General features: G+C 44.4%; 4 protein-coding genes and 1 long non-coding RNA gene across 5 annotated transcripts; 1 reads left to right on the top strand and 4 right to left on the bottom strand.

Moving 5' to 3' along the window:
• Window positions 1-593: 593 nt before the first annotated feature.
• Window positions 594-2,201, bottom strand: LOC112269761. The gene is made up of 2 exons (XR_002961727.1): window positions 1,613-2,201; window positions 594-898 (listed from the first exon to the last, which is right to left on the bottom strand). It is a non-coding gene; the product is annotated as an uncharacterized LOC112269761 (long non-coding RNA).
• Window positions 2,202-4,530: 2,329 nt separating this feature from the next.
• On the bottom strand, window positions 4,531-5,349 carry LOC100838333. Its single transcript, XM_003558297.4, has one exon. It carries the CDS (start codon window positions 5,204-5,206, stop codon window positions 4,811-4,813), a length of 396 nt encoding a protein of 131 aa, XP_003558345.1. The 5' UTR covers window positions 5,207-5,349; the 3' UTR covers window positions 4,531-4,810.
• A 4,016-nt stretch (window positions 5,350-9,365) lies between these two features.
• LOC100838032 (uncharacterized protein DDB_G0286299) lies at window positions 9,366-13,724 on the top strand. The gene is made up of 6 exons (XM_003558296.4): window positions 9,366-9,921; window positions 10,436-10,525; window positions 10,604-10,681; window positions 10,748-10,870; window positions 10,974-11,044; window positions 13,211-13,724. The coding sequence occupies exons 1-6, from the start codon at window positions 9,583-9,585 to the stop codon at window positions 13,494-13,496; spliced, it is 987 nt and encodes a 328-aa protein (XP_003558344.2). The 5' UTR covers window positions 9,366-9,582; the 3' UTR covers window positions 13,497-13,724.
• A 197-nt stretch (window positions 13,725-13,921) lies between these two features.
• On the bottom strand, window positions 13,922-18,650 carry LOC100837725. The gene is made up of 5 exons (XM_003558295.4): window positions 18,163-18,650; window positions 15,427-15,726; window positions 15,113-15,334; window positions 14,866-14,994; window positions 13,922-14,746 (listed from the first exon to the last, which is right to left on the bottom strand). Exons 1-5 carry the CDS (start codon window positions 18,442-18,444, stop codon window positions 14,516-14,518), a joined length of 1,164 nt encoding a protein of 387 aa, XP_003558343.1. The 5' UTR covers window positions 18,445-18,650; the 3' UTR covers window positions 13,922-14,515.
• Window positions 18,651-19,785: 1,135 nt separating this feature from the next.
• LOC100837421 (putative HVA22-like protein g) lies at window positions 19,786-24,668 on the bottom strand. The gene is made up of 7 exons (XM_003558294.4): window positions 24,375-24,668; window positions 24,230-24,274; window positions 23,123-23,221; window positions 22,980-23,036; window positions 22,830-22,893; window positions 22,535-22,753; window positions 19,786-20,528 (listed from the first exon to the last, which is right to left on the bottom strand). Exons 2-7 carry the CDS (start codon window positions 24,259-24,261, stop codon window positions 20,016-20,018), a joined length of 984 nt encoding a protein of 327 aa, XP_003558342.1. The 5' UTR covers window positions 24,262-24,274; window positions 24,375-24,668; the 3' UTR covers window positions 19,786-20,015.
• Between the last annotated feature and the right edge of the window lie 2,000 nt (window positions 24,669-26,668).

The raw sequence follows: 26,668 nt of genomic DNA, 5'->3' as shown, positions 1-26,668 counted from the left end.
TGATTTTCATGTCTGGATGGTTGAATGCAATAGTATGAACTGTCAATTTTCAAGAAAACAGAAACAGCAATTCAGGTTATCTGAAAGTGTATGCCAGTGGGAGTTGAGTTGATTACTACTTGTTATAGTATAAAACGGAAACAACAAGTCAGTCTTTTTGTCGACTTCGGGTTGAAAGTTATGTTACTTTCTTATTTTTGTATTGTCAGACATATACTCTTGCAGGGGGCAAATATGTGATTGAGCTCTTGTGATCATGTATGTATTTGCTGTCCATCATTGTATCATGATACATTATAACCACAATTGGTTAGAGAGTATAACAAAAAAATACAGTAATTTTAAAAATCAATGGTTTGATGAAGCACAAGTTGGAACCAATTTCATGTGAGAAAATGATATCTTCAATCTGATTGTTTAGTGCTCCTGCAGTTTTTATACTGGTAAACAGGAAATGGCAGTGTGAACTTTGTGAATTGTGATTGTTCTGTTAGTGTAGTCTTCAATGTGTGTGGTCCTTTTGATGGCCTGGCATTTCATAATCAGCGGCTAACAGTGCTAAACAGAGGCCACCATCTTTTCAGATCCATTTCTCCGTGCTGCAACTATATTGCCTTGTGTATCTCAGTATACAGTTCATTGCATGTGAAGGGATGAGGTGATGTCTGTATTAGGAATAGGAATGCATGTGAGCACGTCTAAACACCTCGCCGGATATATGCAGTTCCATCTTGAATAATTGTTTGGAGGATAGCTCCTTTCTGAATAGTTGACCCTGAACTCTTGCTTGTGCGTCCTTCCTTCATAATGTGTGGTTCTGTCCATGTGCTTCATCCTTTTCAGGACTTCTCATTGGCACGTGCTCTCTTCCTTCTCATCGACGTTGAAAGAATTAAACCTTCAAGAGATCAGGCATGTAATCAGACTACTTTCTATTTTATGGACAATTGACCATAGCAATCATCGCAAGTACGCAGCCATTCCATATCTGGTGGGCATTGGTCGCGTACTGGCGTCACTGGGCTACAATTAGAAGTTGTTCAAGCAGATTTTGACTCTGTTCCTGAAACTGTATGTTTGCAATTGTCATATTTTTCTCTAATACCCTCATTTGTACAGATTTTCCTGCTCAGATTTTCTATGCGATTGTGTACTCCCTCTGTTTCTAAATGTAAGAAGTACTAGTTTTGTCATGAGTCAAACTTAGTAAAGTTAGATCAAATTTGTAGAAAAATCTACTCCCTCTGACCCTAAATCTGCGACAAGTAATATGGATCGGAGGGAGTACCAAAATCTACAACTCTAAATTAAAGTCTATCGTGGTATATGTATCTTCATAGTTTATTATTTGATATCGTACATGCTAATATATCGTATTCTAGAAGAAAAATGTATTCTCATGGACAATGCCGTCGGCGTTCAGCCATAATGAAAGTTGCTTTCGTTTTCATTGTATTGTAGACTAGAGTAGCAGTAACTCATTGCTACTATCCTGCAATCAGAATAGCAGCTATGGGGCAAAACCTGAGAGCAGAGTCACCAAAACTACAGTTGCAACGAAGGATTATACAACACTAACAGATAGATAGTCCAGCAAAACAGCTTAGGTCACCTCTAACTTCAAACTCCCACGTCAAGGTATGAGCACCATCTTCGGGTGAAGATGCAGATCAAGCACTGGATCCCTGGCCACACATCAGGTCGACCGCCTTCTGCATCAACTGTGTATCCCCACTCTTCAGCGTCTCCTTGTCTCCTTCCTTTTGCAAATCTGACCAATAGAACAAAATCGAGCAGATAGAGAACACCAAATCAAAAGGAAACTTGATAAACTTTTTTCAAACACTGCTTTGTTTCTGGTGGTCCAAATCCCACAGCAAATATCAGCCAAGCCAACCATAGAAAACCTGTCACCATAAGGCAAAAAAAAAGAGTGAAACCAGGGGGAAATTTGCGAAAGGCTATTGGGGTACATATTAGTATCAAAAAGAGATCGCAGGGCTCTCAAAATCATTCAGCCATGGGGCAGATGAAGAAAAACATGTTCCAGGCCAATGTCTCTTCCTCATATTATCTGTTGTCAAAACTGTATCCTAGAATAATTGCGACATGAAGATTTGAATTTTTAGAGGAATCATAGCTTTATAAATCCACTTGTTACAAGCCCCAAAAGTATTTCTTTCCAACCTTTTACAGAAAGACTTGAGGAGAGAGACTTTTCTAATGACAGTACCGCTCATCCCCATCGCGGGACAGACGGAGATTATTTCACCTCATGCAGCACCAAATTCCATTGATGGGCTAACATAGGGGTCAAACGAGGACTAAAAGGTAAATGTTATCACATAAATATTTCACAATGCAACTTGGCAATTAGCAAATTTCAAAGGATTCAGGAAATCTCTCACAAAGAGGAGGGGCATCATCCCAGGGATCCTGCCAAAATCTCACTAGGGTTGCTATATTTCATCTTAACCTTCCTCCCAACAAGATAAGAAAATCTGGCCTTAAAGATTTATTCTCGTTCTTAAGATGACACAGTTATAGAGATATTTAGTATGAATAATGTCTTGCCACAGGCCTTGCCATTTTCAAATTTCCACCATCATTTAGCTAATAGACTAATATCGTTTCTTCAAATCTTTAAACCCTAAACCACCCTTATCCTTGGACCTGCAAACCCTATCCCGTTTAACCGGATGGTGCTCGGAGTAAGGACATCCCCAAGGGAACATGTCAAAACCTAGCCATATGTCTGTTTTTGTCGTTGATAAAAAAACAGTGACCCGGTGAGATATGCCAAGTCCATTCCATTCCGTTCATGTCTGCGGACATGTCAAACCCATGCCACATTAGCCAATAGGCCAAAAAAAAGAAAAAAACTTTTTTCTAAATGAACATTACATCCGTCTATTTGACATGTATCCGTTGACAAAAGTAATGTTCAGACACATGCCAGATGGACAAATGAAATGTCATCTTTGTAGATGCCCTTCGGCAAAAAGAAATACTCAGCAAAGAATTTTGCGGAAACAAAAAATTAGCTTTGTGGATCAACAACGAACGCATCGGCATATTTGCCAACAACCTAGTGAGGTGTCGACCTGTCTTCTGCCGAAGGCACACTCCATCGTTTACACGGAAGGCATAAAGCCATGCTCCATTAAATTAACCAGTCTGTCTATCGCTAAAAGCCACCATGAACCTGTTGCATTTCAAAGCTGTAAAAAAAAACTGTTGTACTCATTTCAGCTCGAGCTGTCCTTTGGCCCGGGCGCGGGATCGGCCTCTGCCTGAGTGCCTGTTGGTCTCGCTGTCACGAATCGCGACGTGTCATGGTGTATTTGAACCGTGATTCTTCAAGTTAGGTAGTGCTGGTTGCAAGCAAAGAATCGTGCATGTGCCGTGTCAATCCTCGCGCGTCTTCACCAAAAGAAGCCATTTAGACATGTCCACAAAGGCCAAAGCCGATCAAAGGCATCCTGCCCAGCCTTCCAGTAGAGTCTGGACTAGATTCGCGGCCTTTCATGTAATCTTTGTGACCGACACTGCTGTCACTGCAGCAACAACCGCACTGGCATCGATCTTTCCCAAACCGCGGACACTGGAATTTGGTGAGAGGGTTACTAAAGAAAAAGGAGGTTCCGGAGGCTCGCTAATTAACTCCCCGAGGCTCTCGCCCTAAACCATAAAGCCCAGAAAACAATTTATTTGCGGAGATAAAGCCCCGAATACAGGCTTTGGAAAGAACATGATCGTGCAATAACAGTTTCTGGAACCTGGTTTTTCTACGAAGGGTTTTCTGGACCATGTTGATCTCCTTTGTGTTTTTTCCCCCCGCAAAACAAAAGCTGTTTCCTTGACGGCCCAACAACCTCTCCTCCTTGTCTTTCCTCATGTTCGTCAGAGTGGCGTCCGCGTCTCCCCAGCACCAGGTGGACAACAGGACAAAGGTCTGGGCCGAGACACGTAGCTCTCGGAGTCTAAACCATACAAATATTACTACCGCCGAAAGTGAAGAAGATAAGACGAACAAGTGTCATAGTCATCGCCTGCCTCAGAACTCTCCAGTCTATGATGATCCTACCATGTGAACTTCATCCACCAGCTGTTCGTATCTTCCTTCAATTGTACGTACAGCTTTCTATGTATGATCACCCTCACCAACTGACCTCCAAATCCAGACAAACATACATGCTGAAGAACAGCCGTATTTGGACATAACAAAAGGAATCGCTTGAATTTCAACACATGAGGCATCAGTACCTCAAAGCTTATTTCGTGCCACAGAGATGGGCTGGTTAAGTAAAAACAGTCTCCAGACACCTCCTCCCGCCAATCATATTCACTTGTATCTTGACACTGGTCGACAGGATAATTTAGGGTTGTTTGGCATCGGTGGATTTCACAGGATTTTGGAGAATTTTTTGGGTTCTAATTTAAAATAAACTACTCCACAATTCTCAAAATTCCCTAGAAATCCACCTGTGCCAAACAAACAAGGCCTTACGGTGAAGTGGATCGAGTAAATTCCCCAACAAAACCAAACCAGGTATCCATTCATTCAGTATAGAAAACCAGAGCAAGAACCAGTACACAGTCTACAGACAGTAGTATCACCCAAGCTCTATAATGCTTACCTAACATAATCCTTCATCAGCTATATGTACAGCAGGAGAAACAAGAGCAAAGGTATACATACATACGTGCAGGACGCAGGTGCCGTAACAACGGCGTGGAAGCGATAATTAATCATAGGCGCATATCAGATCGACGGAATTACACGTAGACACATATTAGCGGTATAGTATCAGGGCCTCCACATGTCCTGGAAGGTGGAGTGGAAGCTGGCGAGGACGAGGAGGAGGAGGACGACCATGGCGACGCCCCAGGGGGAGCTGCCCTCGGAGGGGCCGGCCTGGTAGCCCCTCCAGCGGGACTCGGTGGGGTAGAAGCCGAAGTAGCCCTCGAAGGTGTCGACGGAGGAGATCCAGCGGATGAGGAGCACGAGCGCGATGGGCACGGCCAGCAGCACCCAGCTGAACTGCTCCGCGGCCTCCTCGATGAAGTCCTCGTACGTGAAGAACCACGACACCCCCAGCAGCAGCATCACCATGAGCAGGATCAGGATCACCGGGTATGGCAGCGGCGACAGCGTGAACGCCTCCAGGAACGACGACTCCCCCCGCCGGTCGTAGTACGCCATGGTTTCGGTTCTCCGGTTTGGGTTCCGGTGTGCGAGGTGGTGGTGGTGGTGGGGGAAAGGGAGATGAGGGGGACGGGAGAGGTGGGGGAAAGGGCCGGGGCGGGGGGCTGAGTGAGGTGCGCGCAACCGCTACGTGTAGACGTCCAGTGGCCTAGGGCGCGGGGCTCTCGTATTTCTGAGAGTTCGTGTGTGCGCGTAACGAATTGAAAGTTCGTGCGTGTAGTGGAGAGAGTCTTTGTTGGGCTTTGTGGACTTTGTTGATAGTAACTGGTTGCTTTACGTGTGTTCTTGTAAGAAAAAATGCTTTACGTGTAGAAACCATGGAGGCAGACTCTGGACGTCTCATCAGCAATCAGCTAGTGGGAGCAAGGATAGAGCATCCGAAAAAGTCCTTGTGCCACGCGTACTCAAGCGTACAGAAGCAGCGCGCTGCTGTGAACTATTCCTGCTATTCCTCCTTTTTTGGGGGAACAGAAGTCATATTAGTACCATTAGTTGTAGGATGATGCATGCTGTTTGCCTTCTTTGGGGAGACGGTCTCTTCTTCATTATTTCTTAACTTATACTGGTGCTGATATGGAGAGGTGAATCCACAGACGTGGCGCAGGGCGAAAGGTAGGCACAAGATCGAAAGGATCGGCCGATCGGGTAGTGTACGACGAGATGTCGGATACTCCAGCCAGAACCTGAAAATGGAGCTTGTCCAGTCACGTAGAAAAGTATATATTCCACCGCCCAATAATTGAGTGGCAATTACTCGTGGATCATGCATCGAGGGCTTAAAGCTCACCCCTTGATTTAGGCACAAAGGTAAGGAAAGTGAGACCAGGCGCTGGATCTTCTACGGCTATGCCATTCTTGTCGAGATATACAGTGCTGGCCTAGAGAGTAATTTCTGAAAAATCTCAAAGCTGGAGTGGCAGGAGTGCAAAATTTAGTTTCACCTCACTAAGATAGCCACACCATCTTATAAGAATTTATGCTTATTGACCTCAAGCATGATATAAAAGACAAAAATATACTCATTCACTCCCACGCCACGCAATACACATTCGCCCTGCTTCGTGGATTGTGAAGAGCCGGGCTCAAAAGAAATTATATGGTTTTAAGTTTCTGTCAGTTGCGCTTATTTCAGGATTCTCTGATGATCCAGTTAGGAAAATACAACTTGCCCAAGCAAGAAACATAGGAAAAAAAACATTACATAATTACAACACAACGCCAATGAACCCACCTAAAGAGGAACAAAGCTATGCAGCATACATTATGTTATAATCAACGAAATAAGGCAACACGAGCAATAGGAGGAGGACTGTCACAGAAAGCACCAGAGAGAGGGGCAAACATAAGCATAGAGCTCAAGCCAAAGCATGGAAACTAAGCCGGGAAAAACAAGCATCATCATCAGGAAGTCGCACCGATGTCATCATTGGAGAAAACAATAGACGATGGAGGCTCGTGGAGCACGCATAAAAGTCGCTCAAAGCCTCCACCGGAAGGTGGCTGTTCCGAGAGAAGTAGAAGAATGACCTGATGGTAACATGCTTTCGAAGAGTGCCACGAGTGAAAAATATCTCCCCAAAGAGGATGGTTTACCCATCGAAAGAGTGTAGAAGAAAGTCACATACGACGACATGAGGATGATAGCAAAGGCAACCTGACAGAAGTTTGCTGGAGATTTGGAGCTAACTGAAGGTGGATCAAACACGATGACGGGTGGTGAGGAAACAATGCAAGCAATGACAGAGCACGAAGCAGGCATCAGCCAAGGGATGTGCAAAGGCTCAAACAAACAGCGCCCTCATGAAGGGAGACGGCGCCACAAGGCGTCGCCACTGCCGGCACAGTATACACTATGCAGGGATTTTTCTCGGAACATGCAAAAGATACATCCTGACCACTGCACACATAGATAGGGGACGAAGAGAGGTTGGAACAACGTCGCCAAGGCGAGACATGGTGACGTGGTTATGACTAACCACGTACTTGACTCGAATATACCCGGTGCAGCCCAGCTAGGGGCCCACAAGGAAGCCTACTACGACTCCAGGAGTTTACATGCCAAATCTTGCGACTCAAGACAAGGAAGGTTAATTAGAATATATCTCCTCATTGTAACCGACTTGGACTCTAACTGAGACCTGAGTTCCTGCATATATAAAGAAACAGGAGGGGGAGCCAAGAGGACACCCCCAGCTTAGATAGAAACCGCCTAGACGCACTCGACGACTCGGTTCATCTAGACTCTGCGGCACCCCATTGTAATCGACTCATTAATACTGATCCGACAAGCAAGACGTAGGGGTATTACCTCATTGAGAACCCTGAACCTGGGTAAATCGTGTCCCCTATGTCCTTGTTAGCCGACAAGTTCGTCGACACACACTCGAAATCACTCGAAATCTTTCCTTGATACAAGACATGTACATCGTCCAAATCACATCTTTGTCACATGGCAACCAGAGCGTCGCCGTTGTCGGCCAGCATGCACCGGCAAGGTTTTCACCCACTCACTCCCTCCCCCTACACACAAGCGCGTGCACGGCAACCTGCTCACGATGATGACATCTAGGAAGAGCGGCAGGGCGGGTATGGCTTGGAGACTTAAGGGAATGAACCTGAAATCGAAGGCGAACAGTGGAGAGGGGCTCTTATGGAGGTCGAGATGTACATGCTGGTTGGGAGTGGAGGCGGGTGGAGGAGCTCGTGAGCGCGCGAGGAGGCCCTGCCGCAGCCGACCGATGCACGGCTGACGCACGGGACCTCGACGATAAACACCTTCGACAACGACGGGGAGGAGCGGATGGAGGTGGAAGGCAGCGCAGAACAGCGAATCTCCACCGGATCTAGCCCGACAGACGCCGGATCCGGGGAAGAGAAACGCCTCGACGACGACCAACGATGGCATGTGACGGATCCGGGCAGTGAAGCCCAACTTCAAGCGGATCTAAGCTCGGGACCCGCCTCAAGAGGTTGAGCAACCGATGGAGCGTCGCCTCGTGCCAGGATCCAGATGCGAGGAGGAGGAATGACGCTGAAGGAGATATGGATCCCACGGCCTGCGCGTCATGCGCCGTCCACCGCACGGGCGTTCACCCGTCAGCCTCCTTCTGTGATGACTGCGCCCGTCCAGATCTGGGTGAAACCGGCAAGATGCCAACTGCCTCGCCGCCGCCGTCCTTGAGAGCCAACATGGCTTCCCTTCGAACCCTTTCTGGCGACGGCAAGGAGCAAGATAGCGGGGAGAGCGGCCGACGGCACTGGGGAAAGGGGGTTGCCGCTCGATTCGCCCGTTGGGAGCGACGCGGGGCTCTTTCTTCTTGCCACCCTACGGATTTGCATTATAATGAGGTGAACAGGCATCTCGAGACAACAATTTATGGCTTACTCGGATTGGAATGAACGAAACATACGAAAAGAAAGGATTTATAAGACGGTAGATGCTAAACTAAGGATTTAGTTTGTTTCGTTCCTGTACAACAATGAGGTTGGACTAGATGTCTAGTTTCCTCCAAAAAGCACAAGAAATCAATAGAGTTCCTAAGGATTTATTTGCTCATTTCTTGCAGACGAATGCATTGATGGACATCTATACAAGTTTAAATACTTCCTCCGTTTCATAATACTTGTCGTCATTTTAATATTTGAACAAAAACCACGAGAAGAATTACGGAAGAGAGGTGCATTTGAATTAAAACCACGACAAGAATTATGAAACCAAGTGAATAGGTTTTACTCATTTCTTACTTTCGCAACTTCACATAGACTAAGCAGGAATTAGCTCTTCCCATTTTCGAAAACCTGTAGTGACCGAACCGAGATAACCATACTAACCGAATGTCTTCTGGATGCAACATATACATTTTTTTGGGGGAGATGCTCAGATGCAACATATACATTTTTTTTTGGAGAAAAAGATGCAACATATACATAGGCAGATGTGAATTCGTATATAACGGCCCCGTTGGGTCGACCCACCTGACCCAACGGGTCAACGAGTCCAGGCTCTGCTGTCCCAATATTTCTTTTGAGGGAGGCTCTACTGTCCCAATGTGCAATCAAGGCCGATCCGACCGCCTCATGGGCCTTGACCTTTTGGGTTGGCCCACCTTCCGCAATTGGCCAGTTTGGCCCATTCCATCTCCATCGGCGCCTCCTTCCCATCGGCCGATAGGCGCAATCACCCCAGCGCCGCCTCTTCCTCCATCGGGCGATAGGCGTAATCACCCCAGCGCCGCCGCCCGACCGCCGGCGCAGCATCCTTCCTACCCCGGTTTTCATTCTCCATCGTTATTCCTCCTCTCCAGCAGCTTGGTCTCTTCCCATTGCCCCCAAAACCAACCACGAAAAGCCGAAACCCTCGCCTCGCCGTAGCAATGGCTGGAGAAGACGCCACCGCCGCAGCTTCCGCAGGCACTGAAGCGCTGCAGAATCCGCCCAAGAAGGAGGAGGAGGAGGAGGAGAAGGACGAAGACGAAGAAGACAACGCGCCGCTGTCGGTTTCTCGAGGCAGGAAGAAAGCGGGCGGGGGGGCTGTCTCCAAGCCCAAGAAGGAGGAGGAGAGCGATGACGAGGATAACATTCCGCTCGCGCGTTCTCGGGCCCAAAGGGCGATGATTGGTACTGTAAAGAAGGAGGAAGATGAAGACGAGGAGGAGGAGGAAGGGGAGGAGGATGCCGACTTCATGCCGACTCCGCGGTCTCAGGCCAAGAAGGTTTGATTCGTATATTTTGTTAGCAGCATGGCATTTTGAAAGATCTTTTGATTATTTTGTTGATATTTAGGCATTTTATACGAGCCTTTTGTGATTGCTAAGGATTCGTAAACGCATTGGGCAATCTTTTCTTTAGGAGTAATGTGACAATGGTCAAGCTGCGAACAGCGATTCGTAGAATGTATTCTATTTATTTGTTTCTCATTGCAACTGAGATGTTTTGGCTTTAGTTTGATGGTTTCTCCCAATCTTTCTTGTCTCGTATAATTTTTTGACGAAATGTAGCAGCTAAGAAGAGGAAAAGTAAAAAAGTATAAGTACAGGCCAAAACTGAAAAGAGCACAACGCAGAAGCTACTACCTCCGATCCAAAATAAGTGTCGCGGTTTTGAACTAGCCTTGAACTAGGTTTAGTTCAAACCTGAGACACTTATTTTGAATCGCAGAAACTATAAAGACTAAAACAGCTATAACTAACATTGTATGATGATAACAAATATTGCTGTGTTTTTTAGGGAAATGTGAAGCAGAAAAGCAGTGTCAATAGCAAGGCAAAGGCTTCTAAAGTTAAGAAAGAAGAAACTGATTCTGATGATGACTCCAAGGTTGCAATTGTTCTCCTTTTCTTCCAGCTTTATTTTCGTTGATTCTGTTGTTGAGGTTAATAAGTGAGAAGTTTTCAGCTGACATTGCTGAAGAAAAGTACGAAGAACTCCAAGATTAAGAAAACAAAAGATGAGGCTTTTGAATATGATACCAAGGTATGCCACTACCACGATTAATGTTGTGTTGTTTAGTTGCTAAACTATTTTCTTGATTCGATGAAGGAGAAAAAGAAAATAAAGAAAGTTGCTATCAAGGAAGATAAAAAGACGGCTGCTGGAGAGAAGGTGAAGAAGGAGAGAAAGGTGTATGAATTGCCAGGGCAAAAGCATGATCCTCCTCCTGAAGTATGGCCATGATGGCATTCTCTTTCTGCCATGTTCTTGTCCCTATCTGCTATGTTCTAATCCCATCCATATGAGAAATAATTGTTATTTTCTTTTTCTGCAGAGGGATCCATTGAGGATATTTTATGAATCGCTCTACGAGCAGGTGCCCAGTAGTGACATGGCTGCAACATGGTGAGATACCATGTTTATGCAACACTTTACATGGCTTGTTTGGGTTATTTAAACGAATGTGTTGCCCCAAGGATCATGCTAGAATACTGTTTTTGAGGCAAAAGTCAGAGGATTCTCTACCTTATAACTTCATGAAGTTAGAAAAGCCAGGAAACCGGATGCGGAGTGAAATGCATACATGGCTTGTTTGGGTTATTTAAACCAATGTGTTGCCCCAAGGATCATGCTAGAATACTGTTTTTGAGGCAAAAGTCAGAGGATTCTCTACCTTATAACTTCATGAAGTTAGAAAAGCCAGGAAACCGGATGCGGAGTGAAATGCATTGGTGATTTTTGACATGTTCTCTGTATTTGACAGTCAGTTATATAGCTACCGTTATGCCGCTTTGCTCATCTTTATACTTGACTTGCTAATTACCCAAGTGTTGCTACGGATTTGGATAAACCCTAACAAAGTGTTTGGTTTGAGGGAATTAAGGCGAGGGGCTGGGAGTTTAGGGGTTGTGAGATATATAATCATCTATCCTGTTGATGGGAGTGGGAATCTCTGAATGATTAGTCATGGGAGTTGAGAGTCCAACTCCCACCATTTTAATAACGAGGGGAGGGGTGGGAAATGAGAGGGAGATGGTTTCTATAGAACACCCCAGCCGTCCAATTGTGACTTATGTTGTCCTTTCTAGTCTAATCTCGTGATTCCCCATAAACCCAATAGGGAAGAGACTTCCCACTTAAATTCCCACCACACACCAAATACTCCCTCCGTTCCAAAATGTAGGGCGCATAACTTTTGTTGATTGACAAACTTTCTAAAGTTTGACCAACTTGTAACAAAAAATATCGACATCTACGGTGCCAAATGAAGATCATTAGATTCTTGTGAAATATATTTTCATAATATCTTAGTTTGACTCTGTAAATATTGATATTTTTAGCTATAAAGCTTGGTCAAATTTTAAAAGTTTTGACAGTTAACAAAAGTTATACGCCCTACATTTTGGAACAGAGGGAGTAAAAGATTGGGTCTAAAATTCAACTTCCCTTGTCTAACTCTACAACAATCTCCTTCCTCTAAACTCCCGCTCCCCTTCCTTAATGTGACCAAACACGTGGTAACATGTCTAGCCATTGTCCCTGTGCTCCATGGCACGGCATCAAAAGTTAAGCAAAAAAAAAATCGAGATGGTTCCACACGTAGAAATTTAGGAGAAGGTGAAGGAGACTGTAGCCACCAATTGACATCTTTATAGAAGTAAACATAGCGAAATCAAATTCTTGTGGAACTTTAAGAATCTCAAATAGTTAGAATCTCAAATAGTTAAACCATTTATTTCAAAAACAAAAGGCTGTCACCAATCAGTGTGAATGCCATCCACTCACGGTAAGTTGTCCTATTCTATTATTTTATAAGCCTTGTTGAATTAACATGAAGGTCTGTCATGTTCTACTGTTGTTAGATAAAGTAGCATCGAAGGCGAACCGAGTTTGGTTGAAACTTGAGAGTGCCAGAACATTTTAAGCTTTTCCTGTCTAGGGTTGAATTCCTGAGAAAGGTGTATGGCGGTGTTAAATATTGAACTCCAAGCTCCTAAGGTCCGCCAGATGCCACATCTGAATGGTTGGTTGCTTGCAAAAATCAATGGAAAAGCTCACGCAGTGATTGGAATCTTGGCCTAGTCTGTGTTTCTCAAAATCTGGTTGGTGCAGGTTCAGATAGGAACTTTTTAGAATGAGTTACTGTCGACTATAAAAGAGTTTGGTGGGGGTGTCGTCTGCGTGGCTTGTGCACATCTGCTTTGTACCTCTCATTTTATTAATGAAATGATTTATGCTGCTTACAGTTGATGCCTTTATTCTTTGGTAAACATGATGTGTCATTAATCAGAAATAGACCATGTTTCACCAGTTAACAAACCTAGCTGGTTTCCACTTTCCTGTTGTTCCTGGCAGAATCATACATAGGCATAGTGTGTCATTCTGGTACTAATCACTTGAAGCTTGTGTTACATTGTTATTCATTTTTGTCCGGTATGTACAATTTTATGCATACATTACTAGTCTACTATTTCCTCTGGTGTAAGAAAATCTTTGGTAACTAATTGCTTGAAGCTTGTGTTACTTGAAGCTGTGATACATTGTTAATATCTTTGGTAACCCTTTGCATAGGTTGATGGAATGGGGCTTGCTCCCAGAAGATGAGGCTAGAGAGGTCTTACGAAAGAAACAGGGTCAGAAACTGAAGTCACCGGTCAAAACAGTTTCTGCACAGAGAAAGACAAGTACTCCAACTAAGAATCAACCAAGATTGGCTAAGGAAACCAAGTCAGCTGCAAAGGACACTGGAAAAAGCACAGCACAAAAGAAGAGGAGGGCAGCTAGTGACACAGATGACGATGATGATGACTTTGTCTTGTCTAAGACAAAGACCAAAAGGCAAAAGATCTCAAGCTAGGTCTCATCCTTAGCAAGCGAGGCATGTTCTTCATTCACCATGACATTAAGCTAGATCAGGATAACCTTAGGAAGGGATGAAATTTTTTCTCTTTCATATGCTGATGAGAAGCGATGACAACTTTGTCTTTCTATGTGTACAATGGTTCCATGTCTTCTGGTGCTTGCGTAGTGATTCATTTTTTTCTTCTACCTGAAATGCTAATGAGAAATGTGAGAGGTTGTCAAACTGGCACATCAGCGTTTGCCCAAAGTAAACTTCTCGCAGCGTGAATTTGAGTTTCCTGGACCAGCAAACTGCCATGGCTGGTAATAACAAAGAAGTTTGTTTTAAGTAGCTCACAAAAAAAAAGAGTAGACTGCAGTACCAAACTTCACATATTTAACAAGTAGATTTGGTTGTTAGCACAGTACTTTAAAACAGAATAAGAAAAAAAAAACTTTGCAAGTTGCAAATATACATGCACACAAACTTTCAGAGCGTCACAAACTAATAATTTCTGCAACAATCTTAAGCCTGTTTACTATGCCCCAATGTTGCAACCTTGAAATGCAGAAATAATCCAGTGAACACTCACACCTTGGATTGCCGTAACACTGCACTGCAGTTGCATTCTGTTGTGTAATTCTCTGGAGTGCTGGGAATCAGAGCTAGGTGTTTTATTCTCCCCTTTTTTAACTGATCATTCTCTATTTTTTGAAAGATAGCTGAAGGCTTTTGTCCGTGGTAACAGCTCCCCAACGAAAGTTGCAAAACATTTGCATATTCCAATTGACAATGTGTCTGGCTCGGAAGCCTTATTATTCCAAACTTATACATCAACCAGGCCAACAAACCTGACGAAACGGCATCTTATTTTGCATCCTGTCAGGTTGTCACCAAGCAATGGATGCACGCAAATATGCAATGCATGCCCCGCAGCGCGTGATCAGACAAAAAGCACCATCACAGCCACTGTTTAAAATACAGAGAGGCCTTATGCTCGTCCTCTCATACTTAACTTTGTTGTGTGTACTGCTTTACTCGCTCGGCGGCGACGGCACCGCCGGCGAGGACAGCAGCGTGGACGAACTGGACAGTGACTCATGGACGACGGTGCTGGTGGAGACGAAGACCGGGTCGCCGCTCAGCCGCAGCATCACGGCTCCCAGGACCTCCGTCAGGAGTTTCTTGAACTCCGCTTCGTCTACCGCCTTCCCGTCGTGGGCGTTATTCGCCATCTTGAGCGCCTCGTCCACGATGGCATCCACCTGAGTCAAGTCATGTCCAAAAACATCAAAATTCTGTTCAATTACTGCAACATCACGGTGTCGTCGTCATCCGAAAATGATGTGCCGGCTAAAACTATATACTACAGTATTACTAGTACCTGAGTAACAGAGCCATGAGGTGGTAAGCTTGCTGCATCAGCCATCTTATCTAGCGCGGCTCGCAGGCACTCCTTGGACGCCTTCTTCTTATGCTCTACCGGCACGTCTTTGCAGACAGAATCCAACAGCTATAGCACAGATACATACCACAGATCAGTGTTGCCGTGCATCGACCAAAACTCTCTGTAAAAAAATGTGAAGATGATGAACATGAATGATGAACCCCGGTTAACTTTGATCACGCACCTTGTCCAGCTCGAACTTGTTGGCCAGCAGACTCCTGACACCGCTCCCGTCGAAGGTGTTCTCGGTGTGTGCGACGATCACAGGCCGCTCCTGGAGCCGCTCCACGACGTCGCCGAGGAGCTTCTTGAGCTGTTCCAAGAAGATGTCCTTGGACGCCACTGGCTGCTCAAGCTGATCGGCGGAGAGTCGCTGCAACGCCGGCTCTATGACGTTCTCTAGCACCTGTTGGCAGTCAGTGACACAGAAAAATCTTACATTTCTGTCCAAACATCTGGCAAAACCAATGGCTAGGATCATATTAAACACTTAATTACCCAAGGGTCAGCAGCTGGGGGCATTCCATGGTCGACGCCGAGCTGCCGAACAGCAGCTAGCAGGCGTTGCCGGAGAGAAGAGGCATCTTCAGACCCGGCTTGTGAGAAGATGGCAGCGGCTGCAGGTTCGTATCTGGGGCTGGAAACGAAGTCCCTCAGGTCCTCGCCGTCGATGCGTAGTATGACGATCGGGTCCCTCTTGAGCCCGGCCGCCATGCCGAGGAGAATGTCGGACAAGACCTCTTGGAACTCTGCCCTGCTCACCCCCTCTTGCTTCCCTTGCGTGACCTCGCTCATAGCCTGCACGTTCAGGTTTGTGTTGTGTGTAAGAGATGAACAATGTAACAGCAGCGAATTCCCAACCGATGTGAGCATACTCTTCTCCTCTGTTGTTCATAACCAGTGGAGACATAAACGTTTTGCTGAAGTTAGGTTCAGCTGGATCAAATAATCTTACCGTAGACACATATTTGAGATCCTAACATGCAAGTAATATAATATACCACTGAGGATCTCCTGTTCATAAAATTGTGAATAACATGTGTTTTCAATGTGAATAGAAAACTCTCCACTTTTATTGAGCAAGTGAATTCCACTTTTTACCTCATCTAAGAAACTTTGTGACATATTTTACCTCATTTAATAAAAATTCATCTGTTTTACCTGATTTACGACACTTGACATAGTTTTACCCCATTTAAGGTTTTCCATCATCCCGACAAAGTGAGCCCACTTGTTAGGCCTACGTGGCATATCCACGTCGGAGGCATTTGAATAAGTTACTGATTGAGCATGATTTAAAATTCTGGCAACCTTAAATTTTCAAAGATCACAAAAAATTTAGAATCATTATGGTACTATCTTGATCAAAATTCATTGAATTTAGATGAATTTTGACCAAATTAAATGTCATTTTTTAATCTTGATAGTGACCTCGGATGTCAGATCTATGTGGCCACTCAGTGCGGTTGGCAACAAGCTGGTGTGGCTTAGCTAACTCGGACGCGGGCGATCCTATTCAAAGTTTCAACAAAAAGTTCGACATTTCGGTAGGTATAGAAATTTATACCTCAAAATTTTGAACTAGATTCAAAGAAATTTAAATCATGACATTTAAGTTTGGTCAAAATCTGACTAAATTCAATAAATTTATGTCGAGATAATACAAAATCATTTTAAAATTCTCGGTGACCTTTCAAATTTTAGGGTTGCCAAAATTTTAAACCTAATCAAAATCATATTCAGGAGATACCCCTCCGAGTGTTAAAACGCCAGCAAGCCGGCCTGATATGTGGGACCGTTCTATCATGATGGCCGAAAACCTTAAAATGGGTAAAAACTGTGTGAAGCATTTTTTAAATGGAGTAAAACTAATGAATTTTGTTAAGTGGGGTAAAAAGTGCCAAAAACTTGAATTCACTCTCTTTGAGCTGGAGCAATGTTTAGGACACAGCAAAATCACTTGTGCGTTGTGACACCGGCTGTGAGATGATAATTCCTTCTTTTTGCGGATAACGAGACCATAATTCCTGCATACATCATAATAATTGACGTGCATTATAGTAAAGAATCGAGGATGAGATAAAGGCTTTGATTGTGACGTCTTAGGTTATTTTCGAAACCTCCACTGGCGTGCTTGAACTCAGGTTCGGGGCATCTTGACACAGACTTGTGGGAAAACCTGCATCCTGTTGCGTTCTTGTGTCGAAAAATTGCTCACGATTAATGACTAACATTCGTTTGATTGATTCGACCAGTAATATTATTCCGTTTGTTCGTGTTGCTAAGTAGGTAACGATTTATCGTAGGAGATTAGATGACGAAAAATATCTCGACTGCTAAATACACCAACAGCCACACTTCTACTATCCTCTTGTTTTGATCCCATGTATTATAGTACGACTACATTATTATCATCCGATATTCCTACGCGATAAGGCCATCGACTTTTCTGGTTTGTTCGATTCAAGTCACGGCATCTGAAAATATCCTTGCAAGAATTCAAGCAATTATTTGCAGGGAAGCATACTAGAATTGACAACTCAACTACTGTCAAAATAAAATAAAATTTGTCAACTCAACTTGTTGATTGCTTATAGCTAGTTCGTTAAATCCATGATGAATCTGTAAACAATAGAAGCCTATTACTTCGTACAAGGATTTGCTCAAAAGTAGAAAAGAAGTTCAAGAACACCAAGGATCTGCATCTTTTATATATAGGTCGTGTGCGAATTTTGTTTGATGTATCCCTTGATACAACACCACAGTTAAATAAAGCTCCCGTTACAAAAAATTAACCTTACAAATTTGGTAGAAATCAAACACACACGGCAAATTGTATTGATTGTGCTACTGAATTTCCGGTCAAAAATTGTGCTACTGAATTGATATAAGCATGATGCCGTCTTATATTAATCCATGGAGATATCGGTGCTTGCTGAAAGGAACGTATAATTCAGGTCTCACCGAATGTGTTGAACCAAAAGCAAATTCTTTTGGGGGTTCAGTGAGTGAAATTGTAAACCTTGTAATTGAGTTTCATGGCCGGGTCAAGCGATTTCCACTTGGAAATCTACGGTTACGGTTATAAGCTACTTACTGACAAAATGCTGAACTAAACTGAAGTGAACACACAACATATCAAGCTTAAAACTCGATCACTAGCTAGGCTTACTTGATCGAGCACAACTAGCAAGACTATCTTGGGTTCAGCATGGCAGCATCGTCCTGGTTTACCTCGGAGTAGATGTGGTCGGCGTTGGGGTCGGACCCCTGCGCGGGCAGCCCGAGCGCGGCGCCGATGCCGGCCACGGCCGGCTGCAGCTCCCGCACGGACAGCCTTCCGTCCCCGTCGGCGTCGAGCTCCCTGAACTTGCTCTCCGCGAACATGCCGAACGCCTCCCTGTCCCCCACCAGCTCCCGTATCTCCGTCCCGTCCACCACCACCTTCTGCCGGTCTTCCTTCTCCCCACCCTGCCGCTTCTTCGTCTTCCTCCGCCCGAACCAGCTCCTCTCCATTGCCTTGCCTCCGTGTTCTTTATATACTGATGGTACTACTGCGTGCCAAACGAGAAAAAGTTGCACCGGGCGCCGCCGGCCTTTTTTTTTCCACTACAGGCAGCTCTAGGATCAGGAGACGGGAATGAAAAGCATTTTGGAAAGGAAATCAAGGAACCGGCCGGGGAAAAAGTTTGGGAGTGGTCGGCGGCTGGATAACGCGCGTGCACGGCCGGGACACGCGCGTAGCAATCACGCTTTTGATTTTTATTTTGTACTGCACCGGGCACAAAAGAAACCGTAATCACGAACTCACGGCACCGTGGGATCAATTCCCAGTATCGGGTTGCTTCATGCTCCCTCCGTCGAACATCAAGTGATTCAAATTTGTTCAAATATGAATGTATCCATGTCTAAAAAACGTTTAGATATATGTAACAGAAAGTCACTTTATATGGGAAGGAGGGAGCATGTGTGAAAGTGTCGATCGGTTTTGGTTTCTTTATTGTTCCGAGCTCTAGTTACAGTAGAGATAGAAAAAGGACGGATCGACATAGACTTGTTTGTTTTGATCGATGTGGTTCCTTCTCCGGTGGGAGAAAGCATCATGGTCGGTGCGGGTCTCCGTCGTCGTGGCCGGGCACCATGGCCAACAAAAGCGACGACGACTGGTAGTGGTAGGGCCGTCGGTGTGTTTTCGTGGCTGTGCACAGCTGCAATTAAAGGCTGTTGGAGTTTTCTTTGGGTGGGATATTATTGATCAGCGTTTGACAAACGACAAGGATAGTTAGCTAATCCAGCCAGGGCTCGCTTAAAACGAGTGAAAGAGAAAAGGGAACTCGTCGTCATCTCCTGACCTTTCCGCCTGCTTTAGCAATTGACGTCTGCTCGATCGAGCTCGTCTAGCTTCTAAGCAAGGGGAAAAAATGATTGCCGTGCCAAGTTAGCTTCGTGGACACACAAGTTTGATCGAGGTACGATCTAAGATTTCCTCGCGAAGAATTTTAGACGCGACACCCAGCTATTTAGGAATTCTACAGGCATAAATAACATAACGGGAGATGTTTCATGTCTTTCTGAAAGACCAATGTATATTCTGATAATGTTATGGCTCTCACTATGAGTAGCCATTCCCAACAGGCCAACACTTCACTGCTTCTAATGTTGTATACTTGGGAAAGTCAAATTGTTGCATTTAGCCAAAGTTTCTGCAAAATGATCTAACTGTACAAATCACATACAAACTAACATACAAATGAACTAGGCCATTGAAGAATGTGAACTAGGCAGTTTCAAACTGCAAGCTGCACTGACCACCTAGTCGGCAAAATTGTAAAACACAAGAAGCATGGCCCACCAGTCTAAACTTTGAAGTATGCCTAAAGAATCAAGAAGATACACGCGTTCATTGCAAATGCAACCAATCTGTATATACATATGCCCAGTGGTATTTACAACTCCAAGCACAGAAACGGGCAGGTAAAGATGGTAACTCTGAAACTCAATCAGATATCATCCCCACCAAACAGCATGACACTCTAAAATTCAAAAGAAAGGAGCAACGCAATGTGCAAGAAAAGAACGGTCTGCAGCTAATTTCCTGCAGGACCCTCAGCGATAGCACGCCTCCTTAGCTTGGCGCGAGTCACGCGGATGGTCTCTTCCATTACTGTCTCCTCTAACGCAGGATCAAGCTCTTCCGTGCCTTCTGCAGCGTCGTCAGCCTCATCGACGACCATATTGTCCACTCCATCGGCTTCAGGGGATGGAGGAGCCCTAGGCTCAGACCTTGGCACAGTAGTGTCAGCAACTGGAGCCGGAGCCGGGTCGGCGGCAGTTTTGACGTCGCTTTTCTTTGTGATCTCATCAGGTTTCGTTGAAGATGCAGCTGTTGTTGGTCTCGAGGATGCCACTGGACCAGCTTTCGCAGATGTTTGACGCTTGATCTTGGGGGAAACAGGTTTGGTCTCCTGAGACTGCTGTGCCATAGCTGCTTGCCGAGCAGCAATAGATGCTGCTCTGCGCATAACAGGTGGTGCTTGTTTTTGTGGTTGCTGCTGCTGTACCTGCGGTGCTGGTTGCTGTTGTTGTGGCTGATGTGGTTCCTAAAGGAAATCAAAACATGATTTTATTATAACTGCATTTGAAACTTTAAGGATATCTTGAAGATGGGTACAAGTGCATATTTCCATTCCTAGTCTGAAACTGAGAAGCTTCCAAGGCGCACTAAAATTAGCTCAGATTTATCCAAAACCTAATCTTGTGCTAACCATGCATCATGCCATAGAGCAGACCTTAATTTCTTGTGCATTAGTTTGTACAACATATAGAAAGAACATCCAAATGGTGTAATTTTCTGAGTTTTAACATTGGTAAATGAACTTATATTTAAATACTCCCTCCATTCCACAAAACAACTCATATAGATTTGTGCACTTAAGACCAATGCAGCTGTCGTTTCTAGCGCCTAACCACTCATATTGGGTTAATAGTAAATGGATGTGACTAGTTATTGGCCGGATGCGGTGCGGGTACCAAGAGAAAAATGTGGTGTATTGTGGAACAAATGAGAAAAAATTATATGAGTTGTTTTGTGGAATGGAGGGAATACAGAATTGAATTACTATCTAAGCGCTGGCTAAGGCTCCATTTCATATCATGGTAGTAAAGTTTGGTTCAGCCACCTTCCAATATCTGGGTGTTTGGCTACCGGTTTTCCTTTTTGAATCAGTTTGCACACGCATAGGCTACCACAAACTGAGCCTCAAGATGTCATCAAACTTCTGATTAGAAGTGAAAATACAGTTCAGGTAAGTGCCACCAGATGGCAGATATGAAACTGTGAGTATTTTTTAATTCACTGGAGGGACATTAGAAATTCGATAAAATGTTGGCGAATTACCGGTTCCTATGTAGTTAGCAAGTGGAAATATATACCCCCCCCCCCCCCCCCAACCACCACCAAAAAAAATATCAAAATATATGATAACACAACAATATTTTGATGAGTGTAGCATAGTACTCATATATCAAGTGTTCAGTATTGTTTCTGTGTTTTCGCAATAATGCCACTTGTGATTCTCCTGTGACTAAAGTCTTTTGTCAGGCCATGGTAACAAAATTACACAACACTTCAGGATGCAAATGATGTAAAGCTAGAACTTTCTAATATCAGCTTAAAAAGAGGCTTCAATAATTTATGTTATGGCTCAAAGGGGAGCTCTAATGCTATCAAGGCATATGATAGATTCTGCATATTTTATATGCATCAAAGTAGTTCACTATACACCACCATATACAAATCTATGCTCACTTGGCCCATGAGCTTTCTAAAAAAGACAGCATATCCAGCCTAAAAAAATGATACTGCTGTTCATAAAGTACAATACATTTGGGGTTTGGGTTTGCCAGAACACTTGGGCCATCTTTGTATTCTCATGGGACAGAGATTATATCCACCTCACAAATTTACGTGGAAATTTAGAAGCCATCATATAACGCAATAACTGTGTTTTACTCCTATCATGCAGTGGAGATCAGAAAAAGAGAAAGTCAAGCGAGTCATAAAGAGGTTTCAAGATTGTAATAGTGTCCTATGATTTAGCTTGCAGACTATGTCTACCAACAAGGAAGCAGCAACTTCTCCAAGGAGATTATATACTAGCATTTTCACAAGTTCAAGATTCATGCAACGGTTGTTCAGTGATCACAAGCATTGATGCTTACGGTCCTTCATACCATCTCAAATTGTGGGTTGAAATAATAGATGTTGCTTTAGCTTCCTCTTTTTATGGCAAAAGCACACTCCAAAGAAGTTTTGTCAGCATACAGAACAGATCAATGCTTAGTACATTACTGATTATTTTTCAAGAAAATAACTCCACACACCAACTTAAAAAATATCATTTGGCAATGGCAGTAAAGGCATCTTGCATAAAAAATATAATAACTAGTATGCTAGAATTGCTTCAGAAGCGCACAAAAGAACTTGAGCTTTGGTAACTGAATAAGCACCATGGCACAAGGCATTGAGCATCCCCAGGGTGAAAAACATCAATTGTTTCAACAGCTTTGACCTGAAGGAATATAATACAGTCGGTATGATCCGCACCTGAGAACGTTGTAGCTTTGATCTTTGGGATGGCGACTGTGAAGCAACATACTTCAAAACATCAAAGAAGGTATTTTGTCCTACAGCAGCGGCCTTCTGGAAATAAACGACAACTACATCACTGGCCCTAGCTCTCAGTTCAAGCAAATTACGGTCGATTTCATTCTCATGCTGTGAAATATATGGCTTAAAGAAAGTCCCATAAATGTAGGTAGTTCCCTGCAATGAAAGTACTCATCAGGCAAATGTGGAGAAGACGCTACAAAATAGAAGTTGCATGGGACAAACTGAGTACCTTCGTCCTAGGGTACCACAAGTATATAAAGAACATCAGCTTTGCCTCTGAGTAAAACGGCAGCCTGCAACATTAGCACATGCATGATGGAACTTATGTTAGAAACTGTTCAAAGACTTGGTGAAAGAATGCAACTTTTGGTAGTCTTACCATGATATTGTTAAATCTCCAAACCTCTCCATAACTGTCATGAGAGCAACTAAAATCCTAGACACAAGAAACAAAATTTGCAAGATTATTCACTTGGCTAATGTTGTGAACCTCCTATCATAGAATTGAAGGAACCGCCTTACCAGTATTGACACCAAAATATGAGCTGCTCGATCTCAGGTTTGTTCAGTTCAACAGTCTTGTAGCACTCATATGCAGGATAGGCGTAGCCGAAAACCAACCTGCATGCAAATTGTGTATAAGAAACTGTACACGAATGAAAAGTCAGTGCTTCATGAGTTCATTCTAATCCCCACCAAAAACATTATGCCCGTGCCTTATTATCAAGTTCTTTTCCATGTATGATTTTTTTTTGTAGGTGCTCATGTTATAACATGATGCATATCTATGAATTGTTTGAGCATTTCTGAAGATGCAAAAGTAGGTCAACCCTAAAATCAAGCACCAACCCTTGCATGTATAAAATCCACACTACTTTATTTTAGTGTTTGCTATGCTCTACAATAATCAATTGGAGGCTTGGAGCAATTAGTCATTTGAATGTGCACTGAATTTGAGGCTTTGAGCATCTCAGCATAACTCAATGGATTATTTGAGGCACACCCACGAAAGAGCTGGAATGTTTACCAAACAAGCACACAAACAAGACCTAATTCAGAGGCAGCTTCCAATTAAAGATGTCAAGGATACAATGTTGAAAATATTTGTTCAAATCGAGCCTAGAAACTGAGTGTTGACATTAATTGGTAGAAATCCAAATTAAATCAATGTGCGAAAACAACAAACCGTTATCCGATCCGCATTTCTCAAAAATCTATAAATTGAGTATCAGACAATAATAATCTTAAAAAAGAATCAATCTGCATCAGACTAAACGAAGAGAACATTTGACCGTTGTGCAATGCATTGAAAATTTACTCCCATGCTCCTCGACCTCGAGACAATAATTTTTAAATGCATTGAGTGCTCCCGGTTCCCTGTTTAACGCCGGGAAAGAAGGTTGACAAAACCAACAATAAGGAACACATATTGCGAATTGTTTTTCCAAACAAAGTATACGGATGACAGAAACCAAGAAAATGATTCTTAAGCCCTCTGAATGGAGGCCCATGCATCCTCATTTCAAGATAAAAAGAAGAAAACCATGCCTTGAATCACTTTCCAAATTCAAAATGTTCAACAACTGCCAGGACCACATTTGAAGGAATCAACGGAAGGGGAGTGCTTACAGGAGAATCCTGGAGAGGAAGCCGCCCATCATCTTCTCCGACCGTCTGCGCACACCCAGATCCAGAAAGACAAACACAAATCAAACGATATGACCAACACCGAAAGGAAATCGCGACATGAAACCTGAGGAACCGCAAAGAGAACCTCAACTGAAGAAGGGATCTGGACGGAAGGCGACGACGGGAGGAATGCCGAGCGGATGGGTCCGCGCCAGACGATGAAGATTGCGTCTTCCCCTCCTTCCCTCTACGCTGCCCCTCCTCTGCCACGCCTAAAAATACCTCGTAATGCGGCGGAAATGGAAACGGAATGCGGAGAGGGAGAGGGAGAGCCGGAGAAGAGAGGCGAGCACGTCCGCCGTCAGCTCGCCTCCAACTCTAACCAACCCCTCCCTCTCTCGTGCCTCTTCTTTGTTTCCTTTTCTTTACCGGTTTATAATAAGTGGGATGTACCTGGGAACATTTCTTTAACCGGTTCTCAAATGTCCCCCTGTCTCACTCTATTGGGGTGTAAGCAAGAAAATTCAACGGCATGTACTTTTATACTCGGTCGTACGAGTACATCATACGATTATTATACTAGCGTGCTTCATTCTCCCCTCTTGTGCCTTTTCCTCCTTATCCAACCGTTAGCAGCAGTATTTCTGCTTTCATTAAGCTGCAGCTCAAAAACCTCCCAGGACTCCAGGAGATAATTAATTAACCTCTGTAGAAATCAGTATATAAAAAAAGGTAAAAATCATCTGATGTGTCTGTTGTATGATTGTGGCATCATCACGCTTCAGGTCCTAGCACGGATGCCTACTCAGCTTAATGCCTTAATGATAGGATGCATGTATAGCTTAATGATTGTACTGCCCCAATTAATCATTTTTCCAGAATTATTGAGACACGGCGCCACCATCTCTTCAGCTGGTAACCGTATAGCCACCGTAGTAGTGTAGTATACCGATTAATCATCTGACCTAGCATAGCGTTTTCTGGTCGGAAGTTGCATAGGATCCAAGTAACACACACCTTCCCTCTTTTCCTTTGCGACCTACCCCGGCCGATCTGCAGCAAAAGAGACTGTAAAGCTCTCACCGGCAGTGAGTGGCGAAGTGGTTAAGCGCGGCAGAGTGAGTGAAGTGAGCGGGCAGAGTAGTAAACAACGGAGAGCTAGCTAGCTAGCTAGCCGCTAGAGCTTCGGGCGCACGGCTCAGATCGAAGGTGGATTGGCGGCCGTAGGACAAAGACAGCGGGGAGGGACGCATCTGGTTGGTTGTTTTGGTGGTCGACATCGAAGGTGACCACGGGACGGACACGCTCCCGAGCCGCAACGTGGGCATGCAAAAAAATGGCCTAGCTGCGAACTGACCAAGTTCAATTGGTTGGTTTACTGTAGTGGAACTAGCCCACCCACGTTCAAGTTTCAGACTTGGTATGGGTGATCACATTTTTTAGATTTGTTTTAATTGGCGTTGTGGTTTGAGAGTGACGTGCCCGTCAACTACGATACGAGGCCCATGTGGTGATTTCATCAATCTCAAGATGATCGGCCGGTGGCTCAGTCTCTCGAAAGTGCTCATAATCATGGAAGCGAGTGTACGTGCGTTCATAGAAACGAGTTTACGCGCGTGTGTGAGTGAGTGTTTAAAAAAAATGGCCTAGCTAGAAGCCGTAGCACGTACTAGCTGTGTGTGTGCAGTGCGCGCACATGCGCGCGCGCGCTTCACATCGCCGGTCAAATCTCGGCGCAGCGAGCGAGCAGGTACCGTTTTGTTCCCAGGCTGTCGCGGTGATATACGTAAACGGCTGGGAACGGATAGATCTCTCTGGCGAACGAAAGATATATAGCGTCCGTTCGGTAAACCGGCAGCTTTGTTGAGCGCGGAGGTGGTAGACACGGGTGACCCGAATATGCGACTGCAGGCGTAGGCACGTGAGCACGTTCCGGCTTTTGGACGGGAGGGTATGCCATGATTTGATTTGCCGTGCATGCATGGGCACGGTAGTCCCGAGATTGGTTCTTCCTTCAGTTCAAGTATGTAATTCTACCTAAACAAATCAGGAAGGTAGAATTAAACCAGCATTGCCTTCAAGATTAGGATTTTTTTCTTCCTAAGTGCTTAAAAGTGCCTATGCACTTTCTTCCAACATAGGGTGCACACACTTCCGTGACGTCTGATTGAGCATGAGGCACGGGGAGCGTCCGATTATTTTGTTGTCAGTCCCTATCCACGGCGCTTCTATTCGGACAGGGGTGGACGCAGTAAATTCGGAGCGGGCCCAGCTGTCACTCACTCGTCTTCCTATTCCCCTCACTTTCCCCTCCCCATCTCCGTTGTCTCCGTCGGCAGGCGATTTTTCAAGTGCATGTTGGGTTGGCAACAACGGCTGGATTTCGGCGGCGAGGGGAGGCGCAGCGGGAGTGAGACGGTGCACCGGTTCGGCTAACGG

The sequence above is a fragment of the Brachypodium distachyon genome, chromosome 1 (assembly GCF_000005505.3).
Source record: "Brachypodium distachyon strain Bd21 chromosome 1, Brachypodium_distachyon_v3.0, whole genome shotgun sequence".
NCBI lineage: Eukaryota > Viridiplantae > Streptophyta > Magnoliopsida > Poales > Poaceae > Brachypodium > Brachypodium distachyon.
Note: the sequence above shows the minus strand (reverse complement) of the source record. Positions and strands in the feature narration are given on the sequence as shown.